The following is a 26,769-nucleotide window of genomic DNA, read 5'->3' as shown; positions in this document are numbered from 1 at the left end:
AGAATGGTTATCTTATTTACAAAAATTAATTAAGTAACTAATTCTAATGTATTCATTATATCATGAACTTTCAACTGAACCTCATTGTTACAGTTGTTTGCTCATTGTCTCATGGCTTGTGGGCTTCTCACATCTCCCTGACATAATATTTCCTCACCTACTATCTGAGCATTCGTCACAAGAGAAAACTCTAAAGAGACCTAACTGCTATATGTGCATGCACATAACCAAGAACACTACATCATGGCAAAAGAATACCACTTATGAGAGCGCTTCATGTGATGCGTCATGAATGTTTTCTTTTCTTAGACCAATGCATGCACTAAATCTATAAGAACAACGTTAAAAGTGGCACCTATTACCAAGTAATAAATTCACTTTAGATGTAAAATGCAGACAGATGTTAATGAGTTTGTTTTAAATTCGATCAACCCTTTACAAGATCTTCCAACCACGTCTAGACTTGAGCTATAAATGAACTCTGCTCAGCTTTCAGCTACTTGATCGTAGCTGTTGTATATGCTATAGTTGGGTAAAAATTCGATTCACTGAAAAATGTTATCTCATTTATTTCTCTGAAGGGGCCAAATATTTTCATAGCTGACAACAGGAGAACCTTTCAGGATCAGGAGGGAATAATTTGCTGCCTTACTTACTGTTTTCTCTCTCATTGATGGATCAAAGACCCTGCACTTAGTCCTAAAAAGACAGTTTAGATTTTGAAGATGTCTCTGTCCTATTAGCATGCCAAGTCCTTCTTACTTATGTCTAGGGGTCTCGTCTTTAGATTTAAAGACAAACATTTTTGAGATTCTGTCACATGATGAATTTATTAAAAAACTCATATTTGACCCTCTTTTTGTTAGTAATTTACTACAGTACATATCTGCTGTATAAAAAGGAAACTCACAACTCAGCCCTACTAATTGCTATCAGAACCTTTCTTGACCATTACACATCCTATATAATTTTCAAGACACCTAGCCAAAGACCACTTTGTTCCTTCTAACTGCCTTATTCACCCTCTGCCCCAGATGATATATCCCAGAGCAGCATTCAGTGCCACAGCTGAACAGAAGCACATAACTCCATAAAAAATCTGAAAGAATACTTGGGCTCATCAGTCACACCTGTCGGCAGAGAACTTCTCCATTGCATCATTTTAAGCTCTCTATGTTGCACTTGTTCAGCCTATCTTGGAGTTCTCTACGGTGGTCTGGTCCTCTACCAACAAGCCTCTATTCTGAATTCAGTGCGGGAGGCGGTTTCTCAGGATAGTCGGCATCAAACTTGGCTTCTGGTACAGGATGTTGATGTGCAAGAAATTCAACGCAGTCTTTAACTACCCACACTTGCATCCTGAAGAATATTAATAGACATTGATTTTCTTGCAAAAATTAGTGAATGGTCTCATCAACTGTACGGAGATTCTCCGCCAGATTAATCTTCATGTTCCTCGTGGATCCTGTCAGCTTTTCTGCAAGCATCACCATCCTAGAAACTCCCACTACCACAGTACTATGCCTAGACTATTGAGAACTGGTAATGCGGTATATCCTAAAGTTGATTTTTTTGGTTCCTCTCTTGCTGCCTTCTAAAACAGATTAGCTACTATAATTATTATTGAGTAGTTGTCCTCTGACAACTGTATTAATTTATTCATAAATATATTATGTTGTTATTATTATGTATATTATTATTCTTGGTAAATATTATAAACCTAGTTATTGTTTTCAAAATTAAATAATTTGTTACGGTTGTGCTGTTAGTTTTTCCACCATTTTAGTCTAGTGTTTGTTTTTATATTATCTAATTTTCTAATTTAATCTATTGTTATCAAAGGACTTGAGCTGTTATTAAAGTTGCCTTATTAATGATTTTACAGTAGGTACATAGTATTATTTTGTTATATTTAAAACTATTTTATATATTTTAATATTAATTTAGTATTTATTGTTATATCATTATAGCTGCATGTTAATTAGCCATTCTCCATTATTAATTAAATGTAGAAAGGTGTATTGTTGTGTAACAAATAAATCTACTTACACATACACTACCCTCTGAAGCTTCTTTGCTGCTGTAATTTGATCTGCTTACAGCCACCATTAAAGCTGCCTCTGTGACCATTATTTTTACGTATTTTATTTTTTCTGAAGGGACTTTTAAAAGCACCTAGTCTTGATTGCTTTGGATATAATTTTTTTTTAATGAGAATTACAGCCCGCTCTCGATAATATTATTTAGATATTTGGCAATATTATAATTTTGTGTTATGCTAGTAACTTCCAAAAATAGGTTGATCTAACAAGAAAAGGTAATGGTTACTATGTTTGTTTTGACTGTATTAATCCTAAATCGTTACTTTGACAGTTGCTTATAAACATCTTGAAGGTGTAGTGTAGTTTCTGTGGTACCTCTGTTTTGCCTCTGAGCATAAGTATTAGATCGTTAGCATAACACTATCTTTAGCTTTATACCTCTTTCTTGTCTTTTTTTTTCTACAAAGGTCCAGGAAAGGGTACTCCTTCATGTGGCCTTTATTTCAGAGCTATACTTTAACAGTTCCCTTTTTGAGCTTTCTTCAAACTTGACGACTGTTTAAAAGAGCTAATCTGTAGTTAACAATATCTGGAGGATATCTCTTTCATCAATGTCTTCACAGAAGTATATACAACCTTTGGAAGCACCCTCAATATCTATACACTGTATATGCCACTATACAGAAACTAGAACTTAGAAGCCACTTATTAGAAGCATATGCAATGAGTTCTGCCACAAAAGCCACAAGTATTGAAGGGGCTCAAGAACGCTTCCTGCATGGTTACTCAATTATTACTTATCACGCATCTTTAATTCAAGATGGTAGCAACAAATGAAATATACTTCTTTTCTGTTTGTACAGAAGAGATAGTTTTTTTAAAATCTTTTTTCCTGTATTCAAGTTGGGCACTTCCATGCAAACTCCATTCACGTAATAGATTGGCACAAATGAAGAGTTTCTTGATTTCATTTTGCTTTTTTTCTTAGTCCTTCTGTGTGCCAAGGCACATTTTTTAGCATATTGCTGCTAAGAGGAAATTTGTTTCTATACATTTATTATGGCATTTTCTACCGTACTGGCTGACTTCTAAAGTTTATATTTACAGATACTGGAAGTTCACATAGTGATGGACCAAATCCTAATCCTGCAGTTGTGTGGCCAGTCAGACAAGAACTCATATCGTGAACTTCCTATACAATGTCCTGAATGAATTAAAAATCCAAGTATGGTTACTCACAAAGCTTTTCATAGACTTAGGGTTTTTGGATTTTATTTATTTTGTGACTGGAGATTTTAGTTCATATCCTAGTTCTAAGTTAAAAGTTAGATATACTGCTCAGTGCATTCACTGTTGTTTACAACTGCAGACAATTATTGTATCATATAACGTTGTGCTCAAATGACAATGTTTCTTTACAAAATTATAGCGTTTGGAGTTAGTTACATTAAATTATAATGGTTTGTAGATTTGCAGCAATCTGTAAAACTTTTATATCAAATGTTAACCTCAGGTAATAACAAAAAGGTATGCAAAACATTTATTTATTTTTTTTATAAACGTAAAAATCTATATACTTATAAAATGTATGTTGTATCAAAAGTAATTGAATTTTCCAAACCATCGAAGAAGAATAACAATGAAAAGGAACATGAACATTGCAGCAGCCAACATGCTGATGAATCCACTCAGAGATATCTCATTGCTGGGAGGTTTGCAGTAAACCAGCAGACCGGTCTGTAACATATAGAAGCAATAATTTACATGAGAATGGCTTATCAATAAACTGAATACAAAATGAAATAAATAGAGTTTAAATATGAAAGGCATAAAGAGGATGACCTTTTAGGGATGCTGGTTCTCCACAAATTGATGGTTGTCCAAAAATAATATTAATATTACTATACAACTTTGAAGGTAGTTTCACTGCAAGAGACAATGGAAAGAAGAAGAATACAGTGGATGGGGCATGTGAAGAGGATGGGAGATAATAGAATGCCTAGAATAGCACTGGAGAAGGAGGAAAGAGGAAGAAGACCAAGAGGAAGACCGAGAGGAAGATGGGAGGACCAAGTGTGGAAAGACATAGAGAGAAGGGGACTACAGAAAATACAGGTGGAGGAAGAGGAGACCTGGAATGACAGACAAAAGTGGAGGAGGCTATGTACGACGACCCGTGATAACGGAAACGTCGGATGATGATGATGATGATGATGATGATGACTATACAACTTCACATTTTATGATAACATTTACTGGAATAATATTTGTCTAACGATGATCTATTAGAGCCTTGTTATTATTTTGCGGTGGGATATCAAGAAATACACAAAATAGCTCTGTGTTAAGCAAAGCATTTATCTACTTTACTCCTTGTTGGGAGGGAGTAAATTACTAATCTGCATAGCAAATAAAAAAATAATTCGCAGAACACTTGATCAATAAAGTGATGAAAACTAGATTGACGTACTGTATGTGAGGTTGGTCATTTCAACTATTTAATTGTATTAATAAATACCTAAATGTGATATTGCCCCTTTCTTATTGATATAGTTCATAAATACAAAAATTAGAGTCTGTATCTTCAGTAGCAATTTATTTTGTTTAATCTTTCAGTCTTAAAACTAAAAAAGATTAAAACATAATACTCCTGTACAAGACAGTTTTCCATTGGAGTAATAATGGTAGCATAAAGTAACTCTTGTTTATTGGGCAAATAAACATTTGGTAGCTATGTTATGTTGTAAAATACAGTGTTCCTCAGTGGCTTTATGTTGAAAAAGAAGAATAATATGAGGGATTTACATTATTCAGGTGTCTACCAAAAGGACACATTGACATATTATTTTGGTTCTTCTGGTAAATCTTAGTTTGAGAGATAATAACCAATTTTTCTTTATCAATATCATTGGTACATAAAATGTTCATTACTTAGACACCCTCTTAACTGTCTTTCTATGACAAAAGCTAAGATAAGGAAAAGTAGGTTAAAACTAAAATTATCATTAGACAATCCCCAGGCTTTAAAATATCCTTAATGTTATTTTATAGTCTTAATGGTGGTTACATAATCAATAAAATTCGTTAATTTCTGTCAGTTCACAATATGAAATAGCTATATGAAATACAATACACTACACTCACAAGAAAGATTCGCAACCAAATTTAATTAATACCATAGCAATACTGTACACAATTTTACTGTACAAAAGATAACTGGGATCTAAGATAGTAGAAACATCAACTTGTCACATGTTCTTTGTTATTCCACAGAGTGCGGCTACAGACAAATAGATGTGGTTACTTCCAGGAATGTTGACATGACCCAATAACCATTGATTGAAAGGTGGTTAATAAGTTGTCAACTGTATTTGCCTTTCTATTTCCACCATAACGTTCTCAGCCTAAAACCAGTAGTGCATATAGAAAATTATTTCAGAGAGGCTGACCAAATAGGGATTTGATAATCCTCCCTCGGGAAATGTTGAGCTGTAAGACCTCATAAATGTATTGCAGCTAATCCAATTTTAACCACTTGATGCAATTTTAATGTTTGTGTTTCAAAACTTTGGAGGGGATCCCTCATGTGTGCTCCTGCCTATAACTAAAGAAACCTACTAATGCAATATATCGTGGCCTACCCATCCGCCGTTGTGAGCTATCCATTCGGCCATATCGTCATCTAGGGCCTCTCCTAAGGACTCGACCAGACTGGGCAGGAACTCCGGATGTCCTTGTCTGACGCAATCCACTGCTAGACCCCCCGCGACCGCGTACAGCGACACGATCTTGGCCCAAGTAATGCCGGAGTTGGACAGCTCGTGGGCCACCCCCGTGACCACGGTGTTGACCGCTTTCTCGGTCGCTAGGACCGGGGTGGAGCTCGCCTGCCTTCCCACTCCTGTGTAGAGCTCCGGGTGCAAGCGTTCCAGTTCCTGCCCGATACTGAGCAACTCCGGGAACACCTCTCGCACCACGTAATTCCCGGGCAGACTTGCCGCACTCCGCAGCCTCTGCAGTCCGTACTTCCGGTTGAACATGTTGGACCGCTTCAGCCGACACCGGATGTACTGGCCGCACAGAGTCTTGCCCTGAGCCACGATGTCCGCCGTGGGCACGCTGCTGCTGCGCCAGCCGATCGTGTGGGAGAACTTCCTGGAGACGGCGTCGCTGACGTTGCTGAGGCGCCGCCGCGCTGTCGTGTGGTAGGTCTCGGGCAGTCCCAGCAGGTTGTGGTGGAGGGTAGCCGGAAAGCTGAACTTACGACGTTGTATAGGAGGGGGTTGCATGGACATGCTGTCATTGCTAGCTGAGAACCTCCGTACATCCCCCAAGTTGTTTTCCAACCTAGAACACAATACTATTTTAATGAACTTTATATTTAAAACAGAATCTTTCTAAATATTAGGCTTTGAAACAATTTTTACTGAATTGTAACTGTCACAACCCATCAAGTCCGATAACCTATCAACCAGGACAATAATCTAGATCTGTAAGGGGACTAAGGCGCTCAACCGACCGCCATCCATTGGCTCAAAAATTACCTATACTGTCTAAAGCTATGTCTATCTACACTTTAGCAATTTGTTTCTAAATAACAATTTCTTTTATAATATTCTGTTCGAATAATCATGGCCTGTGTAGTATAATACACTTTTTATCATTACATACAATATTATCACAGTAGTTGGTTTCTCTGAGTCTTCAACTGAAAGTATAGCATAAATCTAGTTTTATTTCTTAACGTATTTAAATATTTTATAAAATATGTTATCTACATGTAAAAATAAAGAAAAAGTCTGAAAAATCATAAATAGAGTTTGGTCATGTGGTGGTATGACTACTTAAATATAACTCTGTTTAATTTAAATATCTGCTTTACTACCGCGTCAGTACACGTTATTTAGTTACGGAGTTCATATATTTAATAACATGAACTCATTTGAATAAAAACTAAGAAAACTGACTATTGCACTTAGAGAACATACTTGAAGACTAAAAGGGCAGCCCAGCGATTAAGACTACGAGTACACGTGTGGGTCAGCGATGTACTCGTATGTCTGTACTATAACCTTTCAGGGGCCACGTATGACCGAACAGACTAGTGTCACGTTATTATAAGTGGAATAATCTCTAATCACAAACAATTGTAAATCTTCATAGTGGTATAACAACGCAGCAATTGCGCAAATTGACACAAGTGTTTAAAAAATCCTCATACACTAAGTCTACTTCGGTGGTGAATACTAAAGTTAATTAATTATATAGCTTTATTACGATTTAATACGCTAGATCTAGCGTCAGCGACTCTATTTCATCACCTTACATGTACAGAACTGTGACGAGGAACTTTTATCTATTTTACCTTGGTATCCACAACAATAAACTCGAAGTAATGGTCTATAATTGCTTCTATAATAAAGAGAAACGCCGTGGCTTCTTTAAACTCGGACAACTGATTTTCCTATTTCAAGTTTCTTAACGATAAAATGCGTATACAGTGTGGCCATGATCTTGTGTTAAAGTTTTTTGTGCGTGACAGTACAACATAAATGTGACTCAAATACGGAATCAAAAGTATTTATTATTCATTCACAGCCAGGGAAAAATACTTTTTTTTTAATACAACATCAACATTTTGCCAAAATTGTAAAATTAATATAATAATATTTTCATACATTTATTGAACTTTATTGCTACCAATGTATTCTAAATTAAGTTTAGTGCAAGTATGGATGGCTTTTAATGGACCTGAATTTCCAGAACGTTAAATTCAGGGAATTCAACTGGGAAGTTCTTATTTCTTGAAAAATTAAAAGAAAAAGCTGACATTCACAATTCTTTATAAAAATGCTAGAGACTAGCAAATGAGAACTTGCTTGCAGTTTAAATTGATTTAATTAACATTTATGGTGATTCAGACCCATTAAAAGTTTCGAAATTTCATAACATTTTTCAGTTTTTTTACGAAATGTTCACGTTTTTATTAAAAAACTAAAATAATTTTTCTCTGGGTATGTGGGAGTAAAAACCTTTTAATTTTCAAGTATTTTAGTCACATTAATGTTGTATTATCACCCACAAAAAAATTAACACAGGTCATGGCTAACCTGTATAAATGAGAATCCATTAATCTGAATTAGCTGTGCGTCAACAAACAGCTATGCATACACTTATAAGAAAACGCCATAACGCCAATAACATACATACCAGTGTTTTAGTTTTACTAATATCGTACAAAATAAATCACTTATACATATCCGTTTTGCGAAGCAATTTATCATAAAATGTTCTGTTTTAAAATCCACTTTTTTAAAGCCTTTAAAGGGGCTAAATTTCCGACAATCTCCAAAATGCCTTCAAAGCAAATAAACTTTTACCACTTGGCTTCATCCGTGCTCATAATTGGGCGAAGTGTATAAAAAGTAGTACTTGATTGATTACGCTGATTTTGAAGCAATTACTTCGTTTCCAGTGAATAAAATTGAAAGTGCTGTCAAAAGAAAGTAGGCTACTTTGCATCACGTTTATCGGACACCGTAGTTGGCTATTTGCTCCACATTCATGTGAATAAAACTCAACAAGTGCTACCTTTTTGTTGTAACTGCTTCGTATTTTTGGAGCCAGGTGTAAGTCAGACTTCGTTTCAATTTAGGGTGGTGTTCGTATAAGTTAATGACCTTCGGTATGTTACTGGTAAACAACTTTTATGGTTTCACGAAGAATATGTAAAATTTTAACTTTGCGTTTCTGCCTAAAAGTGATATTGTACGAAAAGAAGTTTTTGAGAAAATGGAATTTGTTTTATGCACTGTGAATAATCCAGGATTTCAAGTTGGAACGGTTTAAGATGTTGGAGTGCAAGGTTTTTTTGGAAGCCATTACACTTTAAATGTTTAATATTTCAATGATAAAAGTTCCGTAAAACACGAGCAAACACCGTTATGTTCACCATCTGGACCTCCATCTTCATTACTGAATTGAATAATCAAAAGATGATTTGAGCGTTGCGTCACATCAGCCAATTGAGTCTTATTCACGCTTATCTTATCGTATGGGTCTGACAGGGGGTCATTAGTCGTCAATAGTTGAGTAATTACTACGGTGTAGTAGATGGAAAGGAAGCAACAACTGCTATCTGTTCCGGGAAGCCTTTAGTTGTAACTACGTAGTGATAGCAATCGTTTATTCACTTCGTTCCAACAAAACACTACTACTAGTACGCTAGTAGCTTCTACGACTATTTACACCTTTTTATTCACTTCATCCAATGTTTTATATTTTAAACGAATTTTCATATATTTTTAGTTTATAAATAAGAAAATGATGACATCGACACAAATTACACGTTATAACTAACGTAACAACGTTTTAAATGTATCAGCATGTGTAAATATTGATTATAAGGTGCATTCTTTCGGAGGGTAACTCCTGAAAATATTTTGTACGTCATAACGAAGCCATTATTGTTTGAGAACATGCCGTAATTTCCTTTTTAATATCTCTTCCAATCAACAATTGGAGAATTAGTGTGAAAGTGAACCAAGTCTATTTGTAAAGTACAGCATGAGCATAACTGAAAACAATAGTTTTCAGTGGAAAATGGTCCAAGTCCCAGTTTTGTATTAATCCACTAAATAGCTGCAGTTCCTGAATTGCTCTGAAAACTTGATTTTCTTCCAGTACAACTTTGGAGCAAAACCACTTCTGTTTGTAGAAGTGTATTTGCAAGTTTCATATAATAGTTTTAAAACTGATAAAAATTAAATTTATTATCTTTATTAAAGTTAACGTTAGAACAAGACGTTCTCTTGAAGCGTGCTAAACAAGCATGCGAAGAACTTAAACGTGATGCCGAGAAAGCTTCAACGGACATGTACGTATGTAAGTTTTACTTACATCAAGCTTTTGCATTTTCTAAATTATGCACATCAATTACCTACTATAAAAGAAACCTTTATGTATACAATTTTGGAATTTATTGTTTCAATGACAAACCTGGATATATGTGTATGTCTGGGATGCGTCTAATGGTGGTTTGGACTCTGAGGATCCAGCTTCCTGTACTCTAAATCATTTGTCACAAAATACAAAGACCTTTAAACACACAGTTTTTTTCTCAGATTCGTGCACAGAACAAAATGAAATATAAAACCAAGCCTTAGTTTGATAAAGTTGGTTTAGTCCCGTCTATAGAAGTACAAACCTTTTATATGAAATTGTTAGTGTCAGGTCAATCCTATCTACTGGATGACAGCGAATTTGAAATTGTTGAAAGGGAAAGTACGAAGCACCAGTCAATCTTTGTATCAGGCGATTGGTTCAATATAATTGAATTCTCAAAAAAGGAAGCACTTCGGTTTAACGTAATTAAAATTTCAAGAGACTTTGTCAACGCAAAATCGCTTGAGAAAGCTGAAACAAACAGGAAAAAATATGTGACAAAACCTCCAGTGAACTGGCCTATGATAAGTTGGATACGGTTTTTTAAAGTGCCGTTCAAGGGAACATTTAGTGATCTCGATCCTTTACGTGAATTACTAGTAAACATTACAAGCTTTACCCCAGCAGGAGGACAAGGAACTAGAAGAAGAAGACATATACTTTCACTCCTCTCTTGTAACCCTCTCATTCAGCATACTATTACACTGTACTCTCTGGCCCAATATTAACAAGGTCTAGTTCAACCTAAAGCAATGGGAATGATAATAATTTTGTTATGTACATACCTGAAAACTCTACCAGTAAATCAATATTGAACTAATAATAATGTTTATGATATAAAACTATCTACTGTAAAAAATAAAGTCTATTGCTAAAAGAATTGTTCTTGGTTTTATTTTCCTTTTTAATATCCTTCAGAGAGAAAATGAACCAAGTTAAGTATCCTACCAAAAGGGCATTTCTAAATTAACAGTAAATTAAACATTCATAAAACAAAACTAGCTATGATAGAGTTTATGTTAGGCTTAAAGTACTGTAAATTTGACTTTCAAAGCTTTAAATAGGAATGTTGGGTTTAATTACGGCTCCCCAACTTTGGAAGTATTATATTTTCAATAAGGGTCTGTGGACTTGGTTCAATTTAACACTGACGCCTGCAATTAACAGAGATTATACTTTATGATCTCACTGTATTTGCATCGTGTACTACATACATTTACATGTTGCCATTAAAATTGTATGGCAGGTTACACTAAAGCTAGGAATGTATCACTTTGCCTTACTTGATGTTATCGGCACTTCTAGATTTACCACGATGGTATCGGCTGTAACAGTTCTCCTCGTCCATGTTTACCACAACTTTAATGTAATCGGACGACAGATGTCGCTTTTGCATCTGTTGGAACCCTTCCTTTTCTTGTGCCATGCCTGATCTTGATCGCGATCACCACACAACTGCAGTAGCGTAAGGTGAGCTGATTAATGGCCCAAGACTATCACTTTGCTATGTTCATTAAGGGAAACAATAGCTAGTTTGTTCCATACTATGGAAACCAATAATCGGAAAGGAAATAGTATTTGCATTGAATAATAAAGATGATTATGATCTAACCTTGATGTAATAAAATTGAACATTAATGTATTTAGTTCTCTATAAACACACGAGTCAACCTCCATATAACATTAATCTCTTCAGAAAAATATTATAACTCTTTAGCACATAGCATAAATATTTCATCTCCTATTGGAAAGACGTTTAAAGTACTTATTTTGATTTGTAATTTCCTCTTATAAGAATTACAACTTGATTAACATGTCGTGTTTTCTAGATAAGTTCTTGAATCTTTCAAAGCATGAAACATATGAAAGCAACAAATAGATTTGTCGTAGCAGAATATTTCATAGTACGAGTATTTGTTAATTACGATTAGCTTATCCGTCATATTTTGGTTTACCTCAAAAATAGATGGTTTTGTTACCTCTGTAATATGGTACCACACAAATATTACAACACTATTACAGATATTACAATACCGAACGATGCAAACCTATAACGTGAAATCGAAGAGATCTAATCAAAGACAATAAAAACCTAGACGTTTCACCAAGATTGGTTTTTTTGATTTTGAAACGAATATTGCACTACATCTGATTGTACTATACCTTCCTGTTTTATCACGATGTGGTCAACCGTTTCAGTGATAATCATTTGTTTGATCTTTTATGTCGATCAAATGGTGCTTGTGAAACTCACTATTTTGTTCCAGGTTTCACTCGGACTCACCTCAGTTTCAAAGTCATTATAAGTACGAAATGCTCTTAGAACAGCAGGAATAGATTCAAAAATAATGGATCTCAAGCACTTTTACGCTCTTTTTATTTTCGGGGAAAAAAAAGAAAAGACAAAAAAAAGAAAAAGACATATAAAGAAAGATTATATGTTTTGTGTCTCATTTAAACATATAATTATACACATCGAACAGTCTTCAGACTGTTTAATAACTTTATTGGTTTTTCATAAAAAGGTGTTACACAGTTTTGTGCTTTATAGTTTGAATAAACAAAACGTATACAATTTATAACAAGAACTAAAAAGCGTTTGGATATGTATTAATTATATCTTTAAAACGAGACATCCCCTATGACGCTAATATCAAGGATAAGAGCGTTAAAGCACTTGGGTTTAACATTGTTCTTATGGGGAAAAACTCAAGATGTTTCCACCACAGCCGAAACTTAAGGCTCGCTTTCACTCATAATAATTGAAGCATTAAGATTATCCTTTCCTGCTAAGGATAATTGGAAGGCTTATCAATGATTTTATAGATTCTTCTATGACTACTCTGTTGGTGTGGTGGAGTTTCGAGCAATAATGTGAAATTATTGGTTAATTAAACGTCATCAATGGGAAGGGGTCGGTTACTTGAAAAAAAAAACGTTCACGTATTTGTTTCTGCATGATGGGATGAGAAGGGATGAAAAGGTATGTTTTCGGTGGAGAAATAAGTGCGTGTAGCTATGATTTCTAGGACAGAATATGATTATAAATTATTGTGGAGTGCTTTGTGAAAGAGGAATCATAGAAATAATCCAGGATGTTAATAACAGCGCTAAGTTGCGAAATTGGATAAGCAGATTAAGTAAAAACTGTATACCTGTAGCGTGATTGTCAAGATAATAAAGGAGGTTAGGTGATTTCTGGGTTGAATGCAGAGAAGAGGACTAATTGAATCAACAAATGAATACCTGGTATGAATAAACGGCTAGGCGGGTGAGTCCGTGATGACGCTTCCTTGGTTACGATTGTCAGGAATGTCAAGGTGCAAAGGCGGGCTGAGCACAGCGCTGGTATCAGAAGTAAGCAAGATATGCGCATATCCAGGATATGAATGGGAGGGGAGAAGTGTTCAATGATAGAGGGGGGAAAGAGAGAGAAATAGTCATGTGTATATGCGGGTGAAGGCGTGATCAGCGCTATAGTTGGTTAGTGCGACTTAATGGAGAAGTTGGAGATTCATATTTAGCGGAAATGTAGAGAGAAAGATACTTACATTATATAGTTTCTCTTATAGTTAAAATTAGCTAAAATTACATATACGTTAATAACAGAAATATTATCAATAAGGAATTTTGAAATAGAATAAGAAGTATATATATTCCTCTTCTAGAAATAGAATCGAAATTCATACGAAATCTGGTAACATTTATAACTTGACTAAGGAAGGTTATCATTTCCACCCATTTAAAATATTTATAAATAAAAAAATATTTATTGAAATTCCAAACTAATGATATTTGACAATAACTATGATCATCAAATGTTCAAAGGAATTGTAAAATATAGTACAGATTAAATGACAAAATCACCTAGTCGGTCTATTCTATTAAATGTTTAGGGAAATTCAGGTTATCTTTTTGAAATTAGATGTTCAAAAAGTTCACCTCCGGTGTTTTACAATTTGTTAAGCGGTTATAAAAAGTGCCTACTGCATTATTGAAGGTTTCTCCAAAGAAATGGATCGGAAAAATATGAAAAGAGAAAAAGTGAGTCATTCCATATTCTCCGTCTTGCAATGTGTAATATGTGGCTTTCAGATAATTTCTGAAAAAATCTTATTAGTATAAGAATTAATTGAATTTATAGTTAATAAAAAGCTTTTGCTCAAATGTAATTATATTTATGTAGGAATTACTTAAATCGTGTATTAAAAGGCTTCCACGTAATGCTATAGTAATTTAAATAATCGGTGTGTTTTACTAAAGGGAATTACCCACTTAATTGCTGGGGTAATTCACATTTGCAGCTACGCATTGTGCGGCACTAAAACTTAATATGGATGTGGAAATGGTTACGATTTTATTAATGACCACCCAAGCGCTTACGACTCTCCAGAACATTAACCAAACACTTCCTAAACGCACATCCAGAGACACAGTAATTTGTGGAATTTATCGGCAACTAATCAGAAAGGCGGTGCAGAGACAGAGAACTGGTTATACCGCAACATAACTTGGCTTGTCCTCCAATTAGTTCCCATTACAGTGTTATCAGTCAGCTTCGGTGAGATACGACAGGTCGCGACGCTTACCTCAGGACTTGCGGTACTGCAGGAATCCTGAGACACAGCTACCTTACAGAATAACAATTAGTTCTCCTTGCAGTGGGATCAGTTAGCTCCGGTGAAATACGACACAACACGACATTACTGACGAGGTACAGTACGCAGTACTGCAAGTATCCTGAGACACAGCTACACTATCAATTAGTTCTCCTTGCAGTGAGATCAGTTAGCTCCGGTGAAATACGACACAACACACATTACTGAGGAGGTACAGTACTGCAAGTATCCTGAGACACAACTACCTTAGAATAACAATTAGAATCTCTCCTTGTAGTGAGATCAGTTAGCTCCGGTGAAATACGACACAACACGACATTACTGAGGAGGTACAGTACTGCAAGTATCCTGAGACACAACTACCTTACAGAATAACAATTAGTTCTCATTACAGTGTTATCAGTCAGGTTCGGTGAGATACGACAGGTCGCGACGCTTACCTCAGGACTTGCGGTACTGCAGGAATCCTGAGACACAACTACACTTACAGAATAACAATTAGTTCTCCTTGCAGTGAGATCAGTTAGCTCCGGTGAAATACGACACAACACGACATTACTGAGGAGGTACAGTACTGCAAGTATCCTGAGACACAACTAGCTTACAGAATAACAATTAGTTCTCCTTGCAGTGAGATCAGTTAGCTCCGGTGAAATACGACACAACGCGACATTACTGAGGAGGTACAGTACTGCAAGTATCCTGAGACACAACTACCTACAGAATAACAATTAGTTCTCCTTGCAGTGAATCAGGTGGCTGTGGTGAAATACGACACAACGCGACATTACTGAGGAGGTACAGTACTGCAAGTATCCTGAGACACAAGTACACTTACAGAATAACAATTAGTTCTCCTTGCAGTGAGATCAGGTTAGCTGTGGTGAAATACGACACAACGCGATATTTATTGAGGAGGTACAGTACTGTAAGAATACTGGGACACAGTTACACTACAGAATAACAATTAGATCTCCTTGCAGTGAGATCAGGTTAGCTGCGGTGAAATACGACACAACGCGATATTTATTGAGAAGGTACGGTACTGTAAGTATCCTGAGACACAAGTTACACTACAGAATAACAATTAGATCTCCTTGCAGTGAGATCAGGTAGCTGCGGTGAAATACGACACAACGCGATATTTATTGAGATAATATGGTACTGTAAGTATGCTGGGAAACAGCTATCTTACAGAATAACAATAAGTTCTCCTTGCAGTGAGATCAGGCAGCTGAAGTGAAATACGACACAACGCGATATTTATTGAGATGGTAGGGTACTGTAAGAATACTGGGACACAGTTACACTACAGAATAACAATTAGTTCCATTGCAGTGTAATCAGTTAGCTCCGTTAAAATACGACACAACGCGACATTACTGAGGAGGTACAGGACTGTAAGTATCCTGAGACACAGTACACTACAGAATAACAATTAGTTCCCACTGCAGTGTAATCAGTTAGCTCCGTTAAAATACGACACAACGCGACATTACTGAGGAGGTACAGTACTGTAAGTATCCTGAGACACAAGTACACTACAGAATAACAATTAGTTCCCATTGCAGTGTAATCAGTTAGCTCCGTTAAAATACGACACAACGCGAAATTACTGAGGAGGTACAGTACTGCAATTATCCTAAGACACAGGTACACTACAGAATAACAATTAATCCCCACTGCAGTGTAATAAGTTAGCTCTGTTAAAATACGACACAACGCGACATTACTGAGGAGGTACAGTACTGCAAGTATCCTAAGACACAAGTACACTACAGAATAACAATTAGATCCCATTGCAGTGTAATCAGTTAGCTCCGTTAAAATACGACACAACGCGACATTATTGAGGAGGTACAGTACTGCAAGTATCCTGAGACACAAGTACACTACAGAATAACAATTAGTTCTCCTTGCAGTGGGATCAGTTAGCTCCGGTGAAATATGACACAACACGACATTACTGAGGAGATAAAGTACTGCAAGTATCCTGAGACACAGCTACCTTACAGAATAACAATTAGTTCTCCTTGCAGTGAGATCAGGTGGCTGCGGTGAAATACGATACAAACGCGATATTTATTGAGAAGGTAAGGTACTGTAAGTATGCAGGGACACACTACCTTACAGTAATGACAATAATTAGTTCTCCTTGCAGTGAGATCAGGCAGCTGAAGTGAAATACGACACAACGCGATATTTATTGAGATGGTAGGGTACTGTAAGAATACTGGGACACAGTTACACTACAGAATAACAATTAGTTTCCCCACTGCAGTGTAATCAGTTAGCTCCGTTAAATACGACACAACGCGACATTACTGAGGAGGTACAGTACTGCAAGTATCCTAAGAGACACAGGTACACTACAGAATAACAATTAGTCCCCACTGCAGTGTAATCAGTTAGCTCCGTTAAAATACGACACAACGCGACATTACTGAGGAGGTACAGTACTGCAAGTATCCTGAGACACAAGTACACTACAGAATAACAATTAGTTCCCATTGAAGTGTAATCAGTTAGCTCCGTTAAAATACGACACAACGCGACATTACTGAGGAGGTACAGTACTGCAATTATCCTAAGACACAGGTACACTACAGAATAACAATTAATCCCCACTACAGTGTAATAAGTTAGCTCCGTTAAAATACGACACAACGCGACATTACTGAGGAGATACAGTACTGCAAGTATCCTAAGACACAAGTACACTACAGAATAACAATTAGTTCCCATTGCAGTGTAATCAGTTAGCTCCGTTAAAATACGACACAACGCGACATTATTGAGGAGGTACAGTACTGCAAGTATCCTGAGACACAAGTACCTACAGAATAACAATTAGTTCTCCTTGCAGTGAGATCAGTTAGCTGTGGTGAAATACGACACAACACGACATTACTGAGGAGGTACAGTACTGCAAGTATAATGAGACACAGTTACACTACAGAATAACAATTAGTTCACCTTGCAGTGAGATCAGGTGGCTGCGGTGAAATACGACACAACGCGATATTTATTGAGAAGGTACGGTACTGCAAGTATGCAGGGACACACCTACCTACGTAATGACAATAAGTTCTCCTTGCAGTGAGATCAGGCAGCTGCGGTGAAATACGACACAACGCGATATTTATTGAGATAATATGGTACTGTAAGAATGCTGGGAAACAACTATCTTACAGAATAACAATAATTTCTTCTTGCAGTGAGATCAGGCAACTGAAGTGAAATACGACACAACGCGATATTTATTGAGATGGTAGGGTACTGTGAGAATACTGGGACAAAGTTACACTACAGAATAACAATTAGTTTCCCATTGCAGAATAATCAGTTAGCTCCGTTAAAATACGACACAACGCGACATTACTGAGGAGGTACAGTACTGTAAGTATCCTGAGACACAAGTACACTACATTATAACAATTAGTTCCCATTGCAGTGTAATCAGTTAGCTCCGTTAAAATACGACACAACGCGACATTACTGAGGAGGTACAGTACTGTAAGTATCCTGAGACACAGGTACACTACAGAATAACAATTAGTTCCCACTGCAGTGTAATCAGTTAGCTCCGTTAAAATACGACACAACGCGACATTACTGAGGAGGTACAGTACTGCAAGTATCCTAAGACACAGTTACACTACAGAATAACAATTAGTTCCCCACTGCAGTGTAATCAGTTAGCTCCGTTAAAATAGGACACAACGCGACATTACTGAGGAAGGTAGAGTACTGCAAGTATCCTGAGACACAGTACACTTACAGAATAACAATTAGTTCCCATTGCAGTGTAATCAGTTAGCTCCGTTAAAATACGACACAACGCGACATTACTGAGGAGGTACAGTACTGCAAGTATCCTGAAGACACAAGGTACACTACAGAATAACAATTAGTTCCCCTTGCAGTGTAATCAGTTAGCTCCGTTAAAATACGACACAACGCGACATTACTGAGGAGGTACAGTACTGCAAGTATCCTGAGACACAAGTACACTACAGAATAACAATTAGTTCCCATTGCAGTGTAATCAGTTAGCTCCGTTAAAATACGACACAACGCGACATTACTGAGGAGGTACAGTACTGCAAGTATCCTAAGACACAAGTACACTACAGAATAACAATTAGTTCCCATTGCAGTGTAATCAGTTAGCTCCGTTAAAATACGACACAACGCGACATTACTGAGGAGGTACAGTACTGCAAGTATCCTGAGACACAAGTACACTACAGAATAACAATTAGTTCCCATTGCAGTGTAATCAGTTAGCTCCGTTAAAATACGACACAACGCGACATTACTGAGGAGGTACAGTACTGTAAGTATCCTGAGACACAAGTACACTACAGAATAACAATTAGTTCCCATTGCAGGGTAATCAGTTAGCTCCGTTAAAATACGACACAACGCGACATTACTGAGGAGGTACAGTACTGCAAGTATCCTAAGACACAAGTACACTACAGAATAACAATTAGTTCCCATTGCAGGGTAATCTGTTAGCTCCGGTGAAATACGACACAACGTGACATCTACTGAAGCTAAGATCCATTATCCGCTAGAACTAACATTCAATAATTCGAAGATGGCACTAGATCACGTGATTCCAATGACCATCTTTTATAATTCAGTAAAAACGGAATGTTTTAAATGAGATTGCTAGAGGTCTGTTATACTGCTGGATATGTGTGCAAGACCGCTAGTAACGGGTATTAGCGTGTACAGTATCTTTGTGGAAGTAATCACAACCTAATTTACCTACAATTACCATAATATCTGGTTCCATGCTACCATAATAGCTTGTGTAATGCTAACTATCAAACTATTAATATAATTAGCCATTTAACTACTTGTTATTAAATCATTGAATGCTAAGTATTGCGCCAGGTACACTGGACGAACACCGGTCTTCGCATGGCCGGCCATAAGTGCAGACTCGATTAAAAATTAATTTTATATCTTATTACAAAACGAATTTATAAGAGTTTTCTTCTCACGGCTCATAGGAGCGTTTTATAAACCGTGCATGAAAAGTAGTTACAGTAGTTCACTAATTTTGTTTGTTGCTTGAATAGTAGGATACTAATTTATAGAAATAAAAAAAAACTGAATGTATGATATATTACAAAGCAGTACATTTAAGTTATTCAAAATTTTCGATAATACTGCATATGACTATGAAGTTGAATCTATGTATGTTCTGTACTTTGATCTGTATTATAATACTAATATAAATTAAGTCTATTTAATATTTTAATAAACAAAACTTTTGAAACCAAGAATGAAAAGTGAAAACTAACGTAGTAAACTATGCTAAATATAGAGCATTGAAAAGTTAGGTGCGTAGTCCTGAAGGAATACAAATTGATTTTATAATTATATTAAACTTTTAGTGAGTAAAACTGAGTATATTATACCTAAACATATTTTTGTTTATGTTAACACTTTCAAGTTAAGTAACTTTAAATGGGACTTTTTTCAGTTGAATAAAATGGTTTATTAACATGTTTTCTATTTGAGATTGTTGTATAGTATTTATATACATGAACATGCAGAGATTTATGTGGCACGTTTGTTTTTATACAACATGAATTCATGCACATATAGATAATTACACTTTCGGGATTTTTTCGTTAAATTTATGATCTGTTAACTATTTAAATCCCTAACTAATAATAGTTATTAAGCTTGTACTTATTAATAAAATAGCGCATATCAGATATTCATTTCTAGGGATACAGCATTGAAATAAATTGTAAGGTAGACTTCTTGTTGATTAATTTATTATTAACTCTAATATAAGATGAGCTAGGCTTTGGCATTTAAAACTTCCAAGTAAAAACACAATTCATAAGCAACAGGTGTTTATGAACATTAACACAATTCATAAACGACCGATTATACCATATAGTGAGCTGACACACTAGTAATCTGATCCGGGGATTACACTCAGATTTTTAAATTTTAGGTTCCGAGTTATGCAATTGTATGAAAACTAAGTTTCTTATCAATATTTTGTTTTATTAATATAACTCTTACGAAACAGAAAAAAATGTGATTTACCTTTTTATCTTGGGTAATTTGATCTCTGAAATAATATTATTCCTAAATTAATCAACGTTCCCTATTCACGTTCTTGAGTTCACTACTCAACTTCTACGTTCAGCGTAGTCCCTGTGATCTGTTTTATAGATACAATGTAAATGTTACAACTCTCCCTTATTTCAGTTTGCTACGCTCTTGCACCGATCAGACTCTAAGCTTCTAGAGTAAGTTTTAGGATGAACTTCCCTTCACAACCACGGAAGAAATATTACCTGAAAGTGACTTGCTTCATCCCAAATATAAATCACCCCGGTGATTTTCTAGTGGAGACGCAGGCGACGACAATCACCTCAGCAATCACGATCACTGTCACTGCCACTGTCACGGCCTCTACCGCACCGTGCCGCGTCGCTCTGTGTTACCAAGGCTTCCAGCTAATCTATTCCGCTCAACACGACTCCCTGAATAATTCGCCACCCGCTGCTGCCGGGTCTAGCGAAGCTTACGAATTGGCTCATCGCCTTCCTCGCGGTTTATTGCTTTATTGTGTGCTGCTGTGCGGCATGTCATCACGCTGTCATGAGGTGGGACTCATTTGCATAGTCGTAACTGGAGTTAATGTGTGCGGGTTATTGATAGGTTTACCTTAATAACTCGAGAAACTCATATGCATTCAAAGGACGATTGGTGCTCTCCTGTCTATAGTGTAAGGATCAGTAATATGGTACAGTGACGTAAAATAGACATAAAATATAATCGATTCTACGCGTTTGGCATTATTCAATGTTAATGCCACCCTCTTACTAACCTCCTCTTCTTTTCTTAAAAAAATGTTGTAATTTTTTCAGTTTTGTTGTAAATTTTATTAAATAAATCATAACTCGAGCATACGCATAGGCTATTAACAGGCCCTTGACTCAATAGCCTGTCAGTACTGTTTAGCTTCTCTCTACTGTAATTTTCAAATAATAATAATAATATATATGAACTTATAAGACAACTGGAATGCAGTTCGCAAATAGGAATATAATATAAGGTATAAGTAAATAAATGAATTTTTATTTGGTTTGAACCTTTCATACACATGGATATATATATATATATATATATATATATATATATATATATATATATGTGTACAGTATATATATTGTAAAATAATCAATATGTATCGTAAATAAATGTAATTTGTTGCTTGTTCGAAATGTTTTGGTTTAATTATCTTTGTTTGAAAATTCGACTTTAAAATATTCAAATTCTATTGGTTTTAGACAAATTTAACACACCAAACCATCTATTGTGTGCGTTCATTTTAAGTTTAAAAATACGTTTATTTCTGAAGAGAAATGTTCACAAATTTTGATCAATATTAATTTATTTTTGTGTTATTTAAAAAGTTACTTACTGAAATCAAAATATTTTATTACGGTAAAACCATCTTATGGAAAAATGAAAAGGCCATTCGGTTTAGGGAAACTATCAGGGAAATAAAAAAGGTAACTTAAGTAAATTTGCTGACAACTCGCCGGTCTTCGTTTCCATCTATCTCTACGTGATAGTGTTGAGTAATATATTTCTTTTTGTGTGGAAGTCCACATTCTTAATAATACCTTTTATATAAGACATTTATTGCAAGTTAAATAAATGTAAACGGTAAAACAATAATTTACGAATGGGAGCAAAATGAAATTTTTTAAATTAAGTTACTGTATGGGTGCTCATTAAGCTACTGTATCAATCTCAGACTTCGCGGCGCAGGCTTAATTTTCTGGCCATTCAATGTCACCAATGAATATGGAGCATAAAAAAGTCCATCTTTTGAGAAATCGTGTTTTTAGATGTCTGTGTGTACTGTCTCTGCTTAGTGCCATGGATGACAACCAGTAGCTTTTACTCTTTTGTTTTATATTTCATCCAATCACATCATAGCTTGTCAGCTTTAGGATGAACAATTTATCAGGGATTCAACAGGGCTTTCTTCAAAATCGTCTTTGTTCGTATTCTGGAAAAGTCGTGAGACTTGAAGCCTGGTGTACAGGTTTACCTTTTCTAAGGAAGAACTCTTGTGATTTTGGTGTTAGAAGATAAATGGCAGTCCTCGGGTCCTTTTGTTACGTTCTGTTGAGTCCTTCCATATTCCGTAGTACGGGTTTGTATGTTTACATATTACTACTAATTTTAGATTAAAACTATACAATAATACAAATTTATTACTGAAAATTTTCAAACGCTTCTGTTTGGACTGATACAGCATTAATTGCTGTTGTGAAGGCTGTTAAAAATGCCACCGTAAGGTACATCCTTGTAATAATACACTGTGGCACCAGCTGCAGATTCAGTTTCGAGTCAAATGCCACTGAACCTCACTGCCTTGCGTGGACGATGTTTTGAATAATGGCCTTCGGCCACTTTCTCAAAATGGCTCAATAAACTGTCTCAGATGGTATCAGTGTTTGACGGCGCGCAAGATTTATTAGCGCCGAATGGGCCGCTTTCTCCCACAATAGCCTTTACTTTAACCGCCTGTTGTTCATCTACTTTAGCTTCTAATGGAGTTTAGTCGTCCAGGTTCACTCACGATTATCGTGGATTTGGGTAATCGACAGTGCACGTGGTTTGCTCGCCCGTCCTGTAAGTCATGATATGTCTGGCCTGGCTGGTAAAAGCGTAAGTCATACCAACAAAAAATGTCCATCCACTTTAAACCAACGCCTAAGTTCCTTGAGTCACAAAATTACTAATATAATTAAATTCTTAACAGATTCGACCTAGCTGTGTAGAATTGATAATCGACCTTTATTCTCTAGCAGTACACCCAACTTATCAGCAAATGAGTCCATTTTTAGAATGACTGATGTGAAGCTTAATTAAATCGTTGGTATATCAAACAATAAATAAATTACCAAAATATAATACATTGAACTATTCTGAAATAATCAGAAGAAAATTCGATTTTATTACAGTTATCTTGAAATACCGAATTAAAGATGAGTTAATAAATTGACAATAATGCAGAGACTACAACGTTGTGGCTACGTTGTACTCATATAATAGTCCTCTTAATAAATCGTGGGCTTAGTATGTTTAAATCAAGGGTTGGAAAACAATTATCTTAAAATTGTACGTAATTTGCGTGTCATTTAAAAATTTAGAACAAGTTCAATATTCATAATTGTTAATCAATATGGAGTCACAAACTCTAAGATATCAAATACCGAGTAAAAAAATCTTCTATACAGAAGGCTATCATTTAAATTATCTTCTACAATGATTATAGGTATAATCCATTTAAACTCTTTCGCAAATTAAGGGGCCGCTACCTTTTAATTCCAGTACACAAAGATTTTACCTGTGGTTTGCACTAATCAACAGTCGAGATAAACTTTTAGATCATTTTTATTGAGTGAAGCTGGCTATGTAACATATACAAAGCATGTACCGTAACTCACATACTAAACTCTATCGGAAACGGTTCGAAATTACGATTATTATCGTGTTCAAAGCACATGTCATACTAAATAAGCCATTATAAAATACAAACAAAGAAGGAGTATTCAGAAAGATTTAAACGTAATGCATATTTGAGCCAACTCTAAGACATGATATTTTCTTCCGTGGTTGTTTTGTGTTTAGTGTTAATAGAAATTTCGTTCCAAAACTAGAGTGCTATACGAATCATCTGGAGTCTCAGACCGCAGGGTTTGAAGCCTTATTTTGACAGTCCTCATAAGCCGTCTGTGCGAAAAGAATTTGGAGGAGATTAGATGCAGCACAAGATCGACGGTACTGATAAAACACGCTACAGTGACAGACAGAATTTGAACCTGAGCTATCTCTAACTCAAATCTAAGGTCCTATGTATATATCGTGTGGCCATTGGCTCTAAGATGAATTGTTCATATTTAAAATTCGTGAGAATTCTTCCAAACTCCTGTTTTAGAAAGGGGGTCTGTAATTTTAAAACCTATATATTACGCCGAACAATGTTATTACGAATCTACGAGAATTATAATAAACTTCTCGGTCATCAAAGATCTAAGTAAGTGGGAGGAAGGAGTGACACCATATGGTTGATTATCGTGAGTAAAAAAGAGGTTTCGCCTTAAGGTAGAGTTAATTGTCATCATGAATTTATCGTTCAATAATATGTGCTTGGATCTTGTTTGGCACAATAAGGGGCAAGCATGGTATAAACAATGGTCAGGGAAATAAATGACAGTAATCTAACTCCAATAAGTAACAATAATCTAGACAAATGGGCAATATTAATGTTGAATATTGCATCGGTATTCCATCCAGCATGGATTGCAGAAATAGTTTTCTAAAATAATAAAACTTAACACTCGAACCAAAAATGGTCTTAAGTTACTCATTTTCAGTGTAAATATTACTTTCTTCTTAGAGGGCAGGGTACCTAAGTTTAATATTCCTACATTTAACAAGGTAATATAAATATTCCCACAACTTAGTCATGGTGACGTAGATCCATAATCGGAAGGTGGTAGGATTTTGAAGAGCATTAGAAGCTAAGGTGACATAATTGACCTGTTTCGGTTAATGTCCACAATAAACGCTTACGTGACGCAGACCGTTGGTAAAATAAACCACCCTGGTATAATGAAAGCACACAGTTTTAAATTGAAAGTGAAATTTATCATCTTAATGATATAGTTAAAAGACTTAGAAATTGCTGTGGTTCAAATTCCAAATTATCCATAGGACTCCCTTGTTTCCCATTAATAATATCAATTGCAAAGCAAAAGTAGATTGATAAGACTAATTTTAATAACTCATACCAAGTTCATTCTACATTAATATTTGCTATGAGGCTCCTAGTTCTGTGTTCAGTAGTAGTAGTAGAACCTTAAGGACTCGATGTCAATATTGAGAAGATTATATCAAATTTGATAATAATTTATCACTAAAACTACTCTACTAGTCAAGTGAGGTTTGTTTAGTGATGTTATCTTACGGACCTATTCGTACAGCATACCGTAAAACTGTATGGTTTTCTCTCTCTACAAGGATTATCGTGTCGGTATCCCATCCAGCATGGTTTACAGAGTTAGTTCCTTTAAACGTAAACACTATTAAATTAAGAGTGGACTAGTGAAATCAAAAACTTTTTTCTCTTTTGCAGTTTTATCAATATTAAATTTTTAAGCGGACAGGGTATCCACGCGTAAAATATTGAACTATTTGAAATATTCCTACAAGCTCGTAATGGCGACGTAGGTCTGTAACTTGGGAAACAGGATTTTGAGAAGTATATGAAGCTAAGGTGCATTTCAAATATGCCTGTGCCACGTAATGTCAACAACAATTTCAAGTGATAGGGAAATAACTAACTTTGGGTAGTGAATGTACAGAATTTTGGATTAAACTGTAATTTAGTGACCTAATAATACTGTCAAGACTGAAATTCCCATTGTTCTGGTTTCGCGTGGATCGTGGGAAACCGTATGGTGCGTCGTTTTACATTAATAACTTCTCTTTTCAAGAAGAAAAAGATTGGCAAGAGTACATTTCATAGCTCATCCAACGCAATTATCGCATTAATTGTTTAGTAATAAAGCGATGACGCAATGTCCAGACAGCTATTGAATCGATATTGAAAAGGTGGCTACTCAAGTTCGGTAATTATAACAGAATTTGAATTGCGACTTTAATTTTGAAATTTTTGATACAGCTTGACTTAAGCAGGGATGATACTTGCGCCCAAATATTTTCAAGGACGGACCGGTTCCGTCCAACAGACCGCTTAACGATTAGTATGTACCACACTTGAAATGGACTCACGCAGGCTAGTGCCCCTAACATTACGCATGCGCCTGGATGCTACGACAGTAGAAATATTTTTACGCATATTTCTTCTTATAAGGTGCGCTATAAGCGGTCTGAAATGTTAATCGTCAAGTGTAGTGCTGGCGGAATCCTGACCCATGCAGTTTTATTGGCTGGACTCCACCTGTGTTGTAATCGCTTCATTAACCGCCGCTTCAGTTTCACTCCACACTTCTCACGTCGCAGTGTAACTGCTGAAGGCAAGTCTCAACCGGTCGGTTCTATCTCAGGCTAATTAGAACACTTTGAATGGT

At 35.8% G+C, this 26,769-nt stretch overlaps 1 protein-coding gene across 6 annotated transcripts in view; it reads right to left on the bottom strand.

The window, feature by feature from the left end:
* Positions 1-3,572: 3,572 nt before the first annotated feature.
* Positions 3,573-26,769, bottom strand: part of LOC124364923 (bcl-2-related ovarian killer protein) — a 54,599-nt gene continuing 31,402 nt past the window's right edge. For 3 of the 6 annotated variants that reach the window (XM_046820734.1, XM_046820735.1, XM_046820738.1), the window contains exons 2-3: positions 5,684-6,389; positions 3,573-3,779 (exon numbers count right to left, since the gene is read on the bottom strand). In XM_046820734.1, coding sequence (XP_046676690.1) covers positions 3,639-3,779; positions 5,684-6,389 — 847 coding nt within the window. In that variant the 3' untranslated portion in view covers positions 3,573-3,638. Of the gene's footprint in view, positions 3,780-5,683; positions 6,390-11,269; positions 11,452-13,232; positions 13,359-20,943; positions 21,098-26,769 lie in introns of those variants that run through there. The other 3 variants (XM_046820736.1, XM_046820737.1, XM_046820733.1) reach the window with 3 other exon arrangements.

This window comes from Homalodisca vitripennis, chromosome 6 (assembly GCF_021130785.1).
Source record: "Homalodisca vitripennis isolate AUS2020 chromosome 6, UT_GWSS_2.1, whole genome shotgun sequence".
In the NCBI taxonomy this organism is placed as follows: domain Eukaryota; kingdom Metazoa; phylum Arthropoda; class Insecta; order Hemiptera; family Cicadellidae; genus Homalodisca; species Homalodisca vitripennis.
The sequence above is the reverse complement of the archived record's forward strand: the minus strand, read 5'-3'. Positions and strand labels throughout refer to the sequence as shown.